This window comes from Myotis yumanensis, unplaced genomic scaffold, assembly GCF_028538775.1.
Source record: "Myotis yumanensis isolate MYYU_CA2020_CCGP unplaced genomic scaffold, mMyoYum1.0.hap1 SCAF_10, whole genome shotgun sequence".
NCBI lineage: Eukaryota > Metazoa > Chordata > Mammalia > Chiroptera > Vespertilionidae > Myotis > Myotis yumanensis.
The window spans coordinates 10,492,527-10,508,847 of record NW_027223761.1 but is presented as its reverse complement, the minus strand read 5'-3'; the positions used below and the strand labels follow the sequence as shown (position 1 = coordinate 10,508,847).

At 50.3% G+C, this 16,321-nt stretch overlaps 1 protein-coding gene across 3 annotated transcripts in view; it reads right to left on the bottom strand.

Annotated features, from left to right (window-relative positions):
* Positions 1 to 16,321, bottom strand: part of LDLRAD3 (low density lipoprotein receptor class A domain containing 3) — a 205,579-nt gene that overhangs the window by 91,131 nt on the left and 98,127 nt on the right. For all 3 annotated transcript variants that reach the window (XM_070427802.1, XM_070427799.1, XM_070427800.1), the window contains exon 3: positions 416 to 541. In XM_070427802.1, the coding sequence (XP_070283903.1) occupies positions 416 to 541 (126 nt within the window). The remainder of the gene's footprint in view (positions 1 to 415; positions 542 to 16,321) is intronic.

Genomic DNA, 16,321 nt, shown 5'->3' with positions numbered 1-16,321 from the left:
CATCTTTTTTTGAAAAGAATTCAAACTAAGAAGGAACACAAGCACACAGACCTGGGGTGTCAAGTGGGAGAGTCACTCAGAGGAGAGTCTGAATGAGCCTGGAACTGGCTCAGCCACCTGTGCGCTGCGTGACCTTGGAAGAGTTCGTTTCCCTCTCTGCACCTCAGATGCCTGACCTGTTCACAGGGATCACACACCTGCATTTGCACCGCTATTGTCAGCACTGAAAACAAAGTACACCAAGGCCCCGTGCACTCAGGAGAGCCCTGATGAATGGCAGCTGAGCACCGACACAAGCCGGAAGCGGTAAAGAACAGAGTCTGGGGCTCAGCAGAGCCTGTGGTAGAGGAAGCCAGCGCTGAGAATGGCCAGCACGGAGGCGAGGGGCGGCTGGAGTGAACACGGGACCACTTACTGCAGTTCTCTTCGTCGCTGCCGTCGGGACAGTCCTCGAACCCGTTACACCGGAAGCGGCCGATGATGCAGTGGATGCCGCTGGCACAGGGGAAGAAGGTCGGGCCGCATTTCGACTTGACCTTGGCTGCAGGAGGACACAGGACAAACAGCAAGACGTCAGGAGGTTACGCTTTCCCACACGACACACCCACCCCACTGACCTTGTGCATTTACCTGGAAGCCTCCAGAAGTTACTTCCATCACCATCCACCCCCGACAAACCACCCGATTGGAAGCCCACGGGCATCACCCTCTGGGAAGGGAGCAGCTGCTCCCGCTGCTCCCCAAGTCCCAGGGAGCCAACAGCACCTGCACAGCAGGGCTCACTCAACACGTGCCGCCCAGGAAGCAATGGGTGAGTAGATGGATGATGGATGGAGCGTGTTCTCAAGGTGATAATGAGCCATTCCAGATTCATCGCCTGGCTGTCGCAGTAATTCCCTACATTCACTGAGCGCTTCTGACTCTAGACGGAGCGGCCAGTGCTCCACGGGGATCATCTCTTTTAATCCACCCAGCAGCTACCAATGGGGTGGTGTGAGGAAGGGGTTCACCTGCTTTTATTCTGAGAGTTTGAGAGAGGGTGTCTATGTGACCAGCTCCCACTAAAAACCCTGGGCACCTAGTCTCTAACAAGCTTCCCCAATAGAAAATGTTACACGCATTGTCACGACTTGTCACTGGGGGGTTACGTGCATCCTGCGTGATGCCCCTAGGAGAGGAAGCCCGGAAGTTTGAACTTGGCTCCCTCTGGCCCTCACTCCATTCACCTCTCTCCTGTGCTGTAACAAATGAGAGGCTGAGTTCTATGACTCCACCCAGCACATCGCTGAACCGCGGGGCAGTCTCAGGGACCCAGGACCAAGATGGGTCTGGTTCTCATCCCCACTTCCCAGGTGTGCTCGGAGAGGTGACATGACTTGCCCAAGGTCACACAGCTAGAAACCCTGGCCCTGGCGTGAGGGCTGGGCATTCAGACTCGGAAGCCACGCTCCCAGCCAGCTCCACCGTGTTGCCCCCCTGCCAGAGGCTGTCACTTGTCGAAACAGAAGCCAGACTCCTGCTCAAAGAAATTCTTCTTCCACTTCTGCCACACAAACAGCTTCAAGAGAAGCTGCTGTGGCTTGGGCTTGACTGAGTGTCCCGCTAACCACACGGCCCTGTGGTGTAATGTGCTTTCCCGTTAACGGCGCTGGCTGCTCGGCCCGGCGATTGACGAGGTGTGAGGTGGGATCTATTACTGCATCCCAGGTAGCTGATCCCACCGAGCATCCCTCTCGTCGCCTGTCTTAGAGGCAGGAGTCGTGATCCTCAAAAAAGAAGGGCCGTTTCTTTGGAACAAACAGGCAATAAACTGCGTTCATGTTCCTGCCATCAGCTGCATGCCACCGTTAGCAGCAGCTGATCCACAATCGAAAGGGTTTGCAGGCCTGGGACATGGCTCCGTGGCACCCTGGAACTGCTGTCAGTGCTGGTGTGCCCTTCACAAAGCACAAACCTGGGACAGAGTTCAAATTGTGGCTCCACTTTTAATGGCCTGGGGCATGTTTCTAAATATCACATAGCCTCCGTTTCCTCAATAAACTGCAGCGAACACCTACCTCACAGGGCTCTAGGAAGGAGTCAATGAGATCTATACTAATAAAAGGGTAATATGCTAATTGGACCGGAAGTCTTCCGGACATCCTTCTGGACAAAGCCACGGTGGCGGGGGCCGAGGCAGAGGCAGTTAGGGGCGATCAGGCCGGCAGGAGAGAGCAGTTAGGAGTGATCAGGCAGGCAGGCAAGCGGTTAGAAGCCAATGGTCCCAGATTGTGAGAGGGATGTCCAACTGCCGGTTTAGACCCGATCTCTGTGGGATCAGACCTAAACTGGCAGTCGGACATCTCCTGAGGGGTCCCGGATTGAAGAGGGTGCAGGCCAGGCTGAGGAACACCCCCCTACTTCCCTCCTGCACAAATTTCGTGCACCGGGCCTCTAGTAATGTATATAAAATGCTTAGCACAGAGCATGGCACACAGTAGATGCTCAACTAATGATAATGCTTATGCTATTTATCACCAATCAACATCATCATCACTAGGCTTACCGAATTCTAAAATTGATATCTGGGCTGCTGGATAACTTTTTTTCTGATTACCACAGTTAATAAAGCTCCTTACAAAAACTCTCTATGAACTGACGTGAAGTGATCACCAGGAGATATTAGTAAGTGCAAAAGCAACATGTGAAAGAACACCTACAGTACTTTCACCCTCCACACAGCAAGGGAGGGGGATATAAGAAAATATACGTGTACTGCCTCATCTGTGAGAAAGAAACACAGGAAGGATAAACCAGAAACTAAAAACACTGGTTACCTACAGAGGTGGGTGGGAAGGATGGGAGATGGGGATGGAATGAGCTGCAGGGACAAGAGGGATGCACATTTCTCTGAGTCTGACTGTCGGAACCAAGGCAGTATCTCACATACCCCAAGAGTAAACAATTAAAATCAACCATGTGTGTGTGTGTGTGTGTGTGTGTGTGTGTATGTGTGTGTGTGTGTGTTGTGTGTGTGCGTGCCTGTGCAATATAAACAGCAACACATACTCAACTATATTACAGATGAATAACAACATCACACTGAAAGGGGTGAGGAAGAAAAGAACTAGCCTAAGTAACTACGGAATCATTATTCTGACAGGACGCTAAGGCTAAAGAGAAAAAGAATTGTACACAAATAGGGTATTCCAGTTCCATCTGCTTGCCAGAGGGTATGGGTGAGCAATTCTGAAAGGAGCTTTTGTGTGTACCAGGTGGAACAAATACAGCAAGAGCAAGGTTTTTCTACTATCAGAGCGAGATGTTACAAATGAGGCGTGGGAAGGCCGAAATGAGCCCCGAGGCTTTGGACTGGATTTGAAGGCATCAGAATGAACTCAAGGTTTGGATACATAGATGATTGATAGATAGATAGATAGATAGATAGATAGATAGATAGATAATAGACAGATTGATAGATGATAGATAGATAGATGACAGATATGGAAGGAAGCAGGGGGAGGAAGGCCTCCTGGCTTCCTTTTCGAGCCTATGAGGCATAGTTCTACCTCAGGACCTTTGCACCTGCCATTCCCTCTGCCTGGAATGCCTTTCTCCCAAGAGTTGTCATGGCTCACTCCTCTGTTTATTTAGGTCTCTTTAACCACTGTACTGTCTACAGGAGAAACCCCACCTTCCACCCACAGTCACTCTAGCCCTTATTCTTCTTTCCTTTCTTCATAGCAAAATGTCACGGATTTTGTGTTGGGCTGTTTGGCTATGAACATACACTCACTGGAATACTTGCATTCGCTACTTTTGAAGGAGCTGCACTGAACAGTGCCTGCATTTGGATGTCTAATAAATACTTGCTGAACATACAAATGAACTCGTTAAAGGAGAGAATGGGTTTGGGTGATAACAGTCCACATTTACAGAATGCTCAGTACGGGCTGAGCATTGCACTCCATATTTTACAGACATCGTCTCTTTGACTCCTCACAATTCCCATTTTACAGATAAGAAAACTGAGGTCCAGAAATGAAGTGGCTTGAACCTGCTAATAAACAGAGTCGAAGCTCAAACCCTGCTCTTGCCTCATCAGCCTCCTTACAGATTTCTTAAGGCCCAGCCCAGCTCCAAAGGACTAGACTCTTTAAGGTAAAGAGAGAAAAGAGAGTGAGAATATGAGTAATTATAAATGAATTAGCTACCATTCAATTAACCAGCTCTTTGGCCCTGGCCCTACACAGTCTTCGGGAATCAGTCACGAGACTTCCTGCCTTGGTGGGGATGCTCAGAGGCTGTCTCTGTCGGAGGGAGCCTGTCCCGTTTTGATTTACATCTGCGCCATCAGACCGCCTGCTAAGGCGACCTCTGTGGCGGATCACGGGCGGCCAGCCGAGCGCCTGGCAGAGGCTCAGAGGGAAGCCCGTCGCTGACAGCAGCTGTCGGCTGCTCCCTGCCTGCATGACCTGCTGTGGGGCCCAGGGGGTCCTGGACCAAGTCTGTCCCCCACTTCCACGAAGGGGAGATTTCAGCACAAACCTCAGCAGCCCTGGCAGAAGGTGGAAGAAGGACTCTGTGTCTAAAATCGCACTGACAGAGGCAGAAGGGGTGACTCCATTCCACTGAGTACGTATTTAATTCCATCACTTTGCAAGGAGTTGCTCAATGAACTTCTCAAGGCGGCAGCTTTCACCAGCCAGACAGGGGACAGGGTTCTCCCGGGGTTGGTTCATTCCTGATCGGAGTCCTCCCCTCCTTAGAGCCCGGCTGTTACAGTTCTGAATTTCACAGATCAGTAAAATAAAAAGAAAAAGGTTTAACTAGACGGGAGTGAACAAAGGACTATTTTTATTTGACCAGCAAGGACACAAGCAAACACAGGCGTAATCCCTGCTGTTCGCCCTAAATGAAAGGCTGCTTTAGCACCTGCAGTGCAGGGAGACACGGCCCTTGGATGGGTGTTTGGGGTCATGCCAGAACTAGGGGGGACAGGAGACATGCCAGCGCTGCCAGGGTGTGATGCCCTCAGATCAAAGGCCTGACCTTTACCTGCCAACATCTGGACACAGCAGGCCATCCACACAGGCTCATTCAAAAACGAATTCTCACATTTCACAGATGGAGAAAACTGAGGCCCAAGGAGGCAACTGGGGACTTACCCGAAGCCACATGGCCATTCAGGATCAGACTGCTCTAGAGCAGTGATGGCGAACGTATGACACGCATGTAAGAGGTGACACAGGCGAACTCATTTTTTTGGTTGATTTTTCTTTATTAAATGTTATTTAAATATATAAAATAAATATCAAAAATATGAGTCTTTGTTTTACTATGGTTGCAAATATCAAAAAATTTCTATATGTGACACGGCACCAGAGTTAAGTTAGGGTTTTTCAAAATGCTGACACGCCGAGCTCAAAAGGTTCACCATCACTGGTCTAGAACCCAGTCCTCATGCTCTGAGCCTACACCGTGCTTTAGGCCGGGAGCTGGGGGGCCACACCCTGCCAGGGTCCACATCAGGGATCACATTCAGCAGAGGCCCCAAGAACAGGAATCAGGAGACTGACAGGCCCACTGCCACAGGGCCAGGCCTTGCTGGGCCCCGGACAGAAACGCTCCTCACCAGGTATCGTACCTGTGGCTACCGATCTGCTCAGAGGGACTCGGGGCTGCCCACTGGCCCCGGATGACGGGCGGGCGCGGCAGTGCGGGCCTGCCCTCTACAGCTGCTCCTCAGACCCACCCTCCCCACATGGGCATCACGCAGAAACGCCGGACAGAGGCTGCAGTGCCAGAACCTCTCTGTTCAGCCAGAAACAGCCATGCACTCAGCTCATCAGACCCACAGCCTCTCCCAGGCCGTGGCAACAGCCCCAGCCACAGTCCCCTCTGCAGGGCCTCCCCTCAGGGCCTCTGTGGTTGGCCACCTCCCGCCCTGCACCAGGACGCTGCCAGCCTGTGCCCGAGGCGGCCCAGGAAACCAGCAGCAGGAGCCTTAGGCTCTTGTGCATAATTACCATCCTTGCTTTGTCAACTCAAGGCATTGCTCACTGTGAAAAATTCAAGCGATAGAAAAACATACAGCAGCAAATTTAAAAATTACGCCAAACTGCCGCCACCCAGGGAAACCCACTGTGGCCGTTCTGGTTAACACGCTCCCGAAGAACAGCCTTGCTTTTGCAGACGGGACCTTGGTCAGATGCAGTGTGTCTGGAGGGGAGCTGGGATCCCGCATCCCTAACATGCTCCCAGGCCACGTGGATGCTGCTGGTCCCAAGCCCGTCACTAGCTTAGGACCACTATCTAATCATTGCTTTACCTCCCAGACCCAGAACAGCGCCTGGCACATAAGTTACTCAATAACTACGGACCGAATTAATGCACAGAAATCAGAGGGTACCTGGTTAGATGCACCATGAAATATTACACTATTCAGAGCCCTGCTTTCGTCACCTACTGTGCTGTGACCTGTTTTTCTATTGGTCCCTACAGATCCGCACCATCACTTTGGATGGCTACTTGTGTACCCACAAGTCCCATTACTGGTGGGTATTTGGGGTGTTTTCAATAAACAGAGCACATCTAGACGCATGTATTATGTCCCCCACTCTTTAAGGTCTAACTGCTAGGTCAAAGGATATACAGATTTCACGTTTTGGCATCCTTTCGACTATCGACTGCCTCCTGCCTGAAGAACTGGTACTGTCTTCTGGCCACCAAGGGCTCGGGGAAGCCTCCACCCCAGGACTGTCCGGGAGGCTGACCCTCCCCTGCTGGCGACGATCTCCCTAGAAGTGCGAGGGCTGAAAACACCCCTGCGTTTACGTTACGTTGGCCCCTCACTGCAGCTGGTGCTCATTGCTCTCCATTCATCTCTGTCTCTCTCCATTTTAACATCTGTGTATTTCATTACTTTGCAGAGTGGCGGACATTCCTATCCGGTCAAGGAAACCATGACTCTTCTCTTATCTTTTTAAATGTGCATCGGGGGCGGGCATCCATCTTGCTGGAATTGATTTCCCCGGGTTACACTCATCACGGGCTCCTGCAAAGTGTCCTCCTTCCAGGAGCCGCTCCTGGGGCTGACTCTCCCAAGCCCGCACTGCCCTCCGTCTAAGGCTCTGGCAGAGGGCGGGCTCTCCCACCAAGGACTGTCCCCTCGGCCACATTTCCCCAGCATTTCCTGTCCTATACGGCAGTGTCACGTGAAGAAGGGGGTCGAGCGCCTCCTGCAGCCGAATCTCCAGGGATGTTCGTGAAAGTGTAAGTCCCAGGGCCTCTCCCAGCGGACCCTGCATTTTTATGGAGCACCCAGAGGATTCCGATGAGCACTAACGTGTGGACACCCTCCTCACGTTCTACCTGTCTACGTCCAGGGAGCAAATGACCCCCTCCGTCTTTTCCCTGAGGATGCCACGGCACTGACCAGGCCACTCCAAGAATTCTGGCTGCAAGGCCAATGTGGGGCATACTTTGATCATCACCCCCACAGAATGTCGTTACGTGAGAAGACCACCCACCCACAAGGAAACCACAGGTCTCATTATAATGTTTCCCCATTTTAAAAAATTTAAATATATTTTATTGATTTTTACAGAGAGGAAGGGAGAGGGATAGAGAGTTAGAAACATTGAAGAGAGAGAAACATCGATCAGCTGCCTCCTGCACACCCCCTACTGGGGATGTGCCCGCAATCAAGGTACATGCCCTTGACCGGAATCAAACCTGGGACCCTTTAGTCCACAGGCCGATGCTCTATCCCAGGGGTCCTCAAACTACGGCCCACGTACCACATGCAAATACAAATACTGTATTTGTTCCCGTTTTGTTTTTTTACTTCAAAATAAGATATGTGCAGTGTGCATAGGAATTTGTTCATAGTTTTTTTTTTAAACTATAGTCCGGTCCTCCAACGGTCTGAGGGACAGTGAACTGGCCCCCTGTTTAAAAAGTTTGAGGACCCCTGCTCTATCCACTGAGCCAAACCGGTTAGGGCCCCATTTCTTTTAAAAAATATATATTTTTAATGATTTCAGAGAGAGGAAGGGAGAAGGAGAGAAACGTTCAAGATGAGAGAGAATCATTGATTGGCTGCCTCCTGCACGCCCCCTACTGAGGAACCTAGGCTTGTGCCCTGACCAGGAATCAAATCCTGACCTCCTGGTCCACAGGTCGATGCTCAACCACAAAGACACACCAGCCAGGCAAATGTTTTCCCATTTCAGCAGTTCTCTCTCTTTCCACATTCATGAGCAACATACAGAATCATTCTGCTTTACACAAAACGCTGTAGGCTCCTATTCAAACAGTTGCTGTCCTGGCAAAAAGGCCCTTTGAGAACGTAGAAAACCCTTAACCGGTTCTGTCCACTTTTTAAGGATTAACACTTCACCTGTGCACAACACAAAAATAGGGTCAGACACCAAAAATGTTTGTACTGCCCCCTCTTGGCCAATAACAAAATATCCCCCAGCATCCTACTATCATCAGGCAATCCATTGTGTGGCTCTTGAACAGCACTCCCTAACCCACAGGATAGGACAGACAGATCAATGAGCCTCTGCGTGCAGTGCCAGGAGTGCTCTCATGGGGGAGCTAGAGGACATCCAATCTCAAACTGAGGCTGAGGTCAGAAAATGATTCTCAGAGGAAACCCAGGCTCAGTGGAGACACACACACCTAAGGAGGAAACCAATGTGATTTCAATAGCCAATGAGAGGCCTTCCTCATTTAGTTATTCATTCCATTCGACTATCATTAATTCACAAACTGTGTCACACCAGCAAAGAATAAGGATACATAGGCGATGGCGTCGCCACAGATGAAGTTTAGTGCTAGTGGGACTGTGGAGTGACGGCTGTTCCAAGCAGGGGAACAGCATGTGCAAAGCCAGAGGCAGGGACAATGTAGCAATGGGAGAACTGAAAGGGGGCCAGTATGAATTTGCTTCTCGTACCAGTAAATGTACCCGGTATCTTTTCTTTAATTAAACATTAAAGCAAAAACCTATTTCTCAGAAGAAATGTGCTACAGGCTAGTTGCAATTCAGCTCACACTAAAGATGTGAGAATTATAAGTACTGCACTAAAGTATAAATTAGAAAACAAATCAAATTACAAAAGTCACATAATTTGAATCAACATGCACACAATCCCCAATGTGATAGCCCACAGGTGGCCGTCACTGGCTAAAACCACCGCAAAAAGTAATGGATCTGTAATTCCTAGTATATTCAGTCAACTGGTTCATTTTGTAAAAAGTCAAACTGTGATTCCTTTTAAAAGTAAAAGATGACTTCATGTTGGGAGCAAAAAAAGACTTTATAAAAAATAAGACTTCTAAAAAGCAGTATGCCCAGATTTTCTAAGGGAGGGAAAAAAACCCAGGTCTTCCATTTTGGTCCCAAATAAATGACAAAAAGCCAGCAAGTGAAATCCACACCTGGAATTGAAGCCTTTCTCAGTTCGTTATTGCTCAATCAAAAAAGCCCTTTGCTTGTCCCAGTGGTTCACTCTGCGTGACTGCTGGCGTGGGCTCCAAGTTTTATTGCTCAGAAATCACAACGTATTATTTGTTCCTAAAATGCCATATTGGCTTTCAGAGATACACACTGGGGAGTGGAGAAAGCAAAGGACCACAGGCTAACTGGACTATAAACACAGGAAAGAAGACGTCGAGTTGAAACAGCTTTGCCAGAAGATTCTCAGACAGAAATTCTCTCTCAACATTTCCTCTTTTATAACTAGAATAGGAGGCCTATGGCCTTGGAGGCTAAGAGGTCAGAAGGGCTTAGGGCTCCCAGGCATCTGGGTTTCTATCCTGGTTCTGCCACGTAATTGCTGAGACCTTGGACAAGTCACTTAACCTCCTTGGCCTCGGTGTCCCCGTCTGGAAAGGGTAGGTATAAAGATAGCATAGACCTCATCACTGGTTGGGAAAAAATACGGGATTCTGCATGCAGAGAAAACAACATACGCTTGATATCTAGCAGGGAAAGGATAATATCCACCCCTCCCTAATGTGGTTTGTGGTCCTACAAACTACTCTTCTCCACACTTATGGACGCCCTGAGAAAATGAGGCGGGACCAGGGTAATGTTTAGACAGTCTACGGCCTTACTCATTCAGTTCTTCGTCAGTTCATGTTAATTCTCAGACGCGTTAGCCACACATAGGACCACATGTGGAGGTTTGCAAAGAGAATATAACATGCAAAGATAACTTCTGCTAGCAAGAAGTCCCTAGCTAAAGAACACCCGGTCAAGAAGAAAAGGGAAAAAAGACAATAAACAGATTATTGCAAGGAGATGTGATGAGTGTGATATGAGCTGCATACACATTCGCCTTTCAACCCTGTGTTACAGTAGTTAAGAACATAGGGTTACATGTCAGCCTGCCTGGGTTCAAATACTGGTTCCTCCACTTATTGGCTATGCTTTATGGTAAGCTGCTTCATCTCTGAGTGCCTCATTTTCCTCATCAGGAAAGGGCAATATTAACAGCACCCACATGAATGAATTGCTGTGGGGATTAAAATAGACAACATAAAAATTGCTTAGTGTTTCTCTGGAACACAGTATTAGCTATGATCATTAATACTGTACTAGCTATTGTTATATGTATTAAATATAAGCTATTACTTGACATTACGCTATATAATACAGTAGTAGGTAATAGAGTTCTATAGTATTACACAGTATTATTACATAGTACTAGCTATTATTATGACTGTTATCATTTATTACTATTATTTTCAAAAGGTTTCTACCCATCAGTGGATGCTCAATGGATCTGTGAGGGATGGCCAGAAAGTGAAAAAAAAAAAGTGAGACGCTCAGCCTGGGGGACCCATGGAGCACAGGACAAGGGGGTGCTATTTCAGCTGGGTATGAAAGATGATGAAAAAGGACAAGGAAGGACATTCTAGGCAAATGAGGGACGTGAACCAAAGCTGAGCTGCAGGAAGATCTGGGAGAAGTTAGGGCGTCCAGAAGGCAGACGTGTGGCAGGAGGGGAGGCTGCCAGAGAGGCAGGCAGGGGCTTGGACACTAACCCTGGGAGCTAGCAGACATCTTTATAAAGGAAAGAGACGTGTCTGATGTGGGGGTTTTTATTACGAAGAAAATTTTTATGGACTGACAATGATATTATGAGGCTCTGTAAGTCAAAGAACTCTTCTCCTCACTCCCCAAAGCCCCGAGGGAACCAAAGGGAGCCAAGTCCATGATGGTCACTGGGCTTTCAGGGGAAAAGGCACTATAAACAATAAGGGATTTCAGAGGGCCTGCCACTGCCCTTGAAACTAATTTTATTATTAAAAAATGACAGGAAAATGGCAAAACAAGTTAGCAAATTTGGGATTAGAAAATTGTCTTATGACCTAAAGGTTATGTATTTTGGCTATTTATAATTCACACATATATGTGTATGACTCTGTGTTTGTGTGTGTGTGTGTGTGTATATATGAATGAAAATTCCAGAGAATCTATAAGCAGGAAACCCAGACATTCCCAACCGATTCTTCAATAGACAAATCTTGGGAGGAAACAAAAGCCCTGAAAAGATAATAAATACATGTGGGTCAGATAACTTAGCCTCGGGGGGCTCTTTGTTGCTTGGAGGGAAAACTTCCTGACAGTGGATCAGAGTCCTGGGATTAAGAACAGATGTGGGGACAGACACGGGTGAAAAAGAACCGCTTCCACCTTCAAAGGAGCATTTCAGCGAGGCCTCATTCCACTTCGTGAAAGGGGACCTCAGGGACAACTCCCAAGACATGAGAGGACACGTGAAAAAGAAAAATAAGGGGGGGGGGGATGAGAGCGTCAAAGATAGTTTTCAGGTCGGAATAAAAACGAAGGAAGAAGAACCCACTCTAGATCACCTTCCATCTTGCTGGGCAGCGAGGGTCACGACCTTTGCCCAGAGAAGGATCGACTTTTCAGAGCATCCCCTTCACCCCGCCCGCTGTGCCCCTGACATACTTGGAGGTTCTCCTTCACACACCTTCCTTTCTGTGCATATTCTTTTCCCTCAGACTTGAGGAGGCTCCTTTCTGACCAGCATTCTACAAGTGTCTCTGATTGTCCTCCTGACCTGCACCTCCCCGGACGGTCCAAACACACACACACACAGAAAAACTTGGGAGCTCAGACTCATGGTTATTACAACACCTGCAAAGAGCAGCAAGGGAAGGTCTGTGAGGGGAGGATTCGCTGTGGTGATGCCCAGGGGACACCAGGACTCCCCCTGGGATGCAGTCCTGGGTTGGGGAGTGTCAACACACAGAGGAGGCGGCGGCGGCCGCCGGGCTGCTCTGACAGGCTGAGCGAGAGAACATTCTCTGTCCGTCAGGAGGTAAACTGAGAACAGCTGTCTCAGAACAACAGCACTCACCCCGCCACACACTTTGCTCAGGGGAAGATTTTCACCGAGGCACCTGGAGTCTCCATGGCGCCTGCAGCACCAGTCACAGGGAGCGTGTAACCCCGTGGGTCCCATCTCTTGGTGGCTGTGGGCTAACTTGAAAGACAAGACATCAATCCTCAGCTTCTAATTTGTCCTCTGAGAGCAGTGACACTCAGTCCTGACTGCACATTGGAATAATCCAGAGGCTTAAAAACAGATCCAAAATCAAGAGAGCTGGAGAGATTATGCAAGGCAGAATCAGACAAAACAGAATTTGAGACAACAAAGAAAAGCCCCTAAATACAAAGAAATGGTCAAACCATCAGGAAGACATAATAATCACATGCAAGTAAAACCAGGTCCACAAAATACATGACGCAAACTGAGAGAACTGAGAGGAGGAACAGACAATTGCACAATAAAAGTTGGAGACTTTGGTACCCCACTTTCAGCAATGGACAGAATGACTAGCATCGGCAAGGAAAGAGGAGACACAGACAACACAATAAACCAGGGGGACCATCAGGCCCCACAGAACTCCCCACCCCACAGCAGCCAAACACACGTTGTTCTCAGGTGCACGCGAATCGTTCTCCGGGGAGTTCCAAACGTTAGGCCATCAAACAAACCCCCGTCGATGCAAAAGGAATGAAATCATACCACATGTGCTCTCCAATCCCAATGGAATGGAATTAGAAATGAATAACAGAAGGTTTCTTTGGGGAGGTGATGAAAGTGTTCTAAAACCAGATAGTGTCAACACGTCGCACCACTCTCTGAATATAACTAAGTAAAGAATCAAAACTTTCTAAGAACCCCTGAAATAGAGGAGGGGTGGTGACATCAGAAAGAAAAGAGCTGTCCTTTTCCAAGAAGGTACTAAATCGGCCAAGTTCCTCCCCGGTTCTGGTGTGCTCCCCAGGCGACCTTTGGGGGAGAAGGGAGTAGGTACTACTGACACCTAGTAGGTAGACCAGGGATGCTACCAGGGATGCTAACCATCCCACAAGGTGCGGGACAGCCCTCCCCCACCCAACAGAGAATTCTCAGGCCCCCAAATGTCCATAGTTTTGAAGTTAAAGAAGACTAGAAAGAGCCTGGACCAGAAAGCGGGGTGGCAGGGTGGACCCAGGGGGAAAGCCAGGGGTCAGGGGGTGTGACAGGTGGAGGGAGAGGGCAGGAGCAGGTCAGGGCAGGCTTCCTCAGCCCGAGTTTGGGTTTGACCACAAGTGTGGTGGGAAGCTTCACAGGGGAGTCCTTTTAATTTATCTTTAAAAGATCAGCTGCTGCCCAGTGGAGCATGGACTGAGGGTGTAGAGAAGAGGCCGAAAGATCCATCCAGGGGGTGACAAGAGGGCCCTAAGCCAGTGTGGGAGTGGGGGCGATGGGGAGCCCTCTGGACCGGGGTGTCTGGGCCTCTGCACTATTGGCATTTGGGCTGCAGGATTCTTTGGGGGATGTGTGTGCGGGGGGAGGGGAGGGGAGGGGCATGCTGTGCACTGCAGGATGTTTCCCAGCATCCCCAGCCCTACCCACTGGAAGCCAGGAGCACCCCAAGTGGCAATCAAAAATGTCCCAACCCCTGGCTGGGAACCACAGCTTTAGCAGTACGAGGGGCGGGGCTTGCTAATGGACGAGACTGGGGAGAGGGGTAGCAGTAAGAGAGGCCCCGAGGATGATGCCTAAATGTTTATCCTTACAAGGTAAGATGATCTTAAACATCCGAGTGCTTGTCCCTCTCTGCCAGTGGGCTGGTTCTGATTTCACCGTCACTCAAACAGTCATGCGTTCAGCAGTGAGTGTCACTGTCCCCAGTGAGTGACAGCCATACCTGATGCCCGGGATGCAAATGTGCCTGGAAGAGCTGAGTGTGACAGGGACACAGACACAGAAACGAATCAGGCAGGTACAGTAGGACTCGTGCGCCAGTCAAACCCGAGACTGCGCAGAAGCACAAATAAGACAGCGGGGAGGCAGGAGAGCTCCACGGGGCGCAAAGGCTATCCTAGGGGGGCAGAGGCCCTCCCTGAGGGAGACACATGTGCGAAGGCACAGGGTGAGAGGGGGCGGCTGGAGAGGGGTGCAGGAGGGAAGGCTCCCACGAGACAGGCGGCCGGCCAGGAGGGCTCTGTGAGGCGCACTTCGGGGTCTCACTTCATTCCTCGGGTGACCTGGACCACTGGGGGGCTGCGCTATCATTCACATTCCTTACTACTAATGATTGGGAAGATCCTCAAAGCAGACGCCTGCTGAGCGCTCCCATACACCAGCTCCAGTGCCTGGCACTCTACCCAGGTGAGGGGCTCCGTCCCTCCTCCAGGTGAGCAAACACCTATGAAGCTCAATGACCTGCATGAGATTTCCTGGCTGGCGAGTGGCGGGGCCAGGATCTGTGCCCAGACCAGCTGGCTCCCCAGTCCTCTGCCCCTCGTCTTCAGTTAAGACAGTAGGGACACGATCAGATGTGCGGTTCCGGAAGATCATTCAGAAAGTAAATATTTGGGCCTCGCTGGTTTATGGGAGCGGATGAGCTCTCCAAGGGACGATGCATGAGAAACAAAGGATGGGATTCATTTCCAGGTGAAGGAGGATGCAGGGAGCAGACCAGAGGGGCTCCCTGTGCAGAGGAAGGGCAGCTGGGAGATGGGGGTGGGCCCAGGGGATAAAGGAGGGGAGTAGAGAGTGAGATCCAGGTGTCCCACGCTGCTTGGGGGTCAGGGAGGGGCAGACGCCAATGCCTGCTGAACCCGACAATGCAGAAGTTCTTGGGGCAAACTGGTTACTATGGGAACGCAGAGCCAGGCTGCAGAGATCGAGGGGGTACAGACTGGACACCACAAGGGGCAAGACAGAGCAGGACTCTCATCAGAGGGAGAGTCTGGGGCCAGGGGAGAGGCCGAAGACAAGGTGGTAAGGTCCTACACCTGAGTGCGGGTCGGCCTCACCTGGGGAACAGGACGCAGAGGGTCCTGGCCCGACTGCCGGCCGGTGAACCAAACTTTCCCAAAGTGGCTCAATCCATCGGGGACGCCAATGATCAGAGGCTTGGGAAGCACTGGGGTGGCGGCGTTGCTCATAGTGTGGTCCCAGGAACACCTCGGCATCCTGGGTCTCACCCTAGACTTGCTGATGGGAAATCTCCCAGGAAACCGCTTTGCTGAGGCCCCTGGAGCATCCGGATGGAGCCGGCCTGGGAACCACAGCCACCCTCTCTGCCCGAAGTGCAGACCCTAGACCAGCCGTGGACAAACTACGGCCTGCGGGCCGGATCCGGCCCGTGTGAAATGAATAAAACTAAAAAAAAAAAAAGACCGTACCCTTTTATGTAATGATGTTTACTTTGAATTTATATTAGTTCACACAAACACTCCATCCATGCTTTTGTTCCGGCCCTCCGGTCCAGTTTAAGAACCCATTGTGGCCCTGAGTCAAAAAGTTTGCCCACCCCTGGGCTAGACCCACAGCACCGACACCCTCTACGGGTCTGTTAGGAATCAGACAATCAGCCTCGACCCTGACCCACTGAATCAGAATCTGTACTTTACCAAGATCCCTTCTGCCTTTCGAATACATGTCAGTTTGAGAAGTCTGGGGCTGGAAGGGAGGGATGGTCCTGAGGGTGAGGGGAGAGGTACCTGGGCAGCCTACCAGGCGCATTAGGTGCAGGGTGCCTAGGGATTTGCCTGCCACTGGCTTTTCCCAGAGACAGCAAAGGATTGCCAAAAGGATCCCCCCAATGGGTTCTCACGCTTCAAGGCCCCACTGCACCCTCCGGGGCCGAGGAGAGAGACAGGCCTGACTGCAGACACTTAAAATGCAACCCTTCCTTGCAGGGCGGGGAAGTGTTGTGCATGGCATTCCATTTGCACTCCCGCTGCAAGGGAGGCCGGGGTCCTACCAGAACCCTGAAAACCTCCTGCACA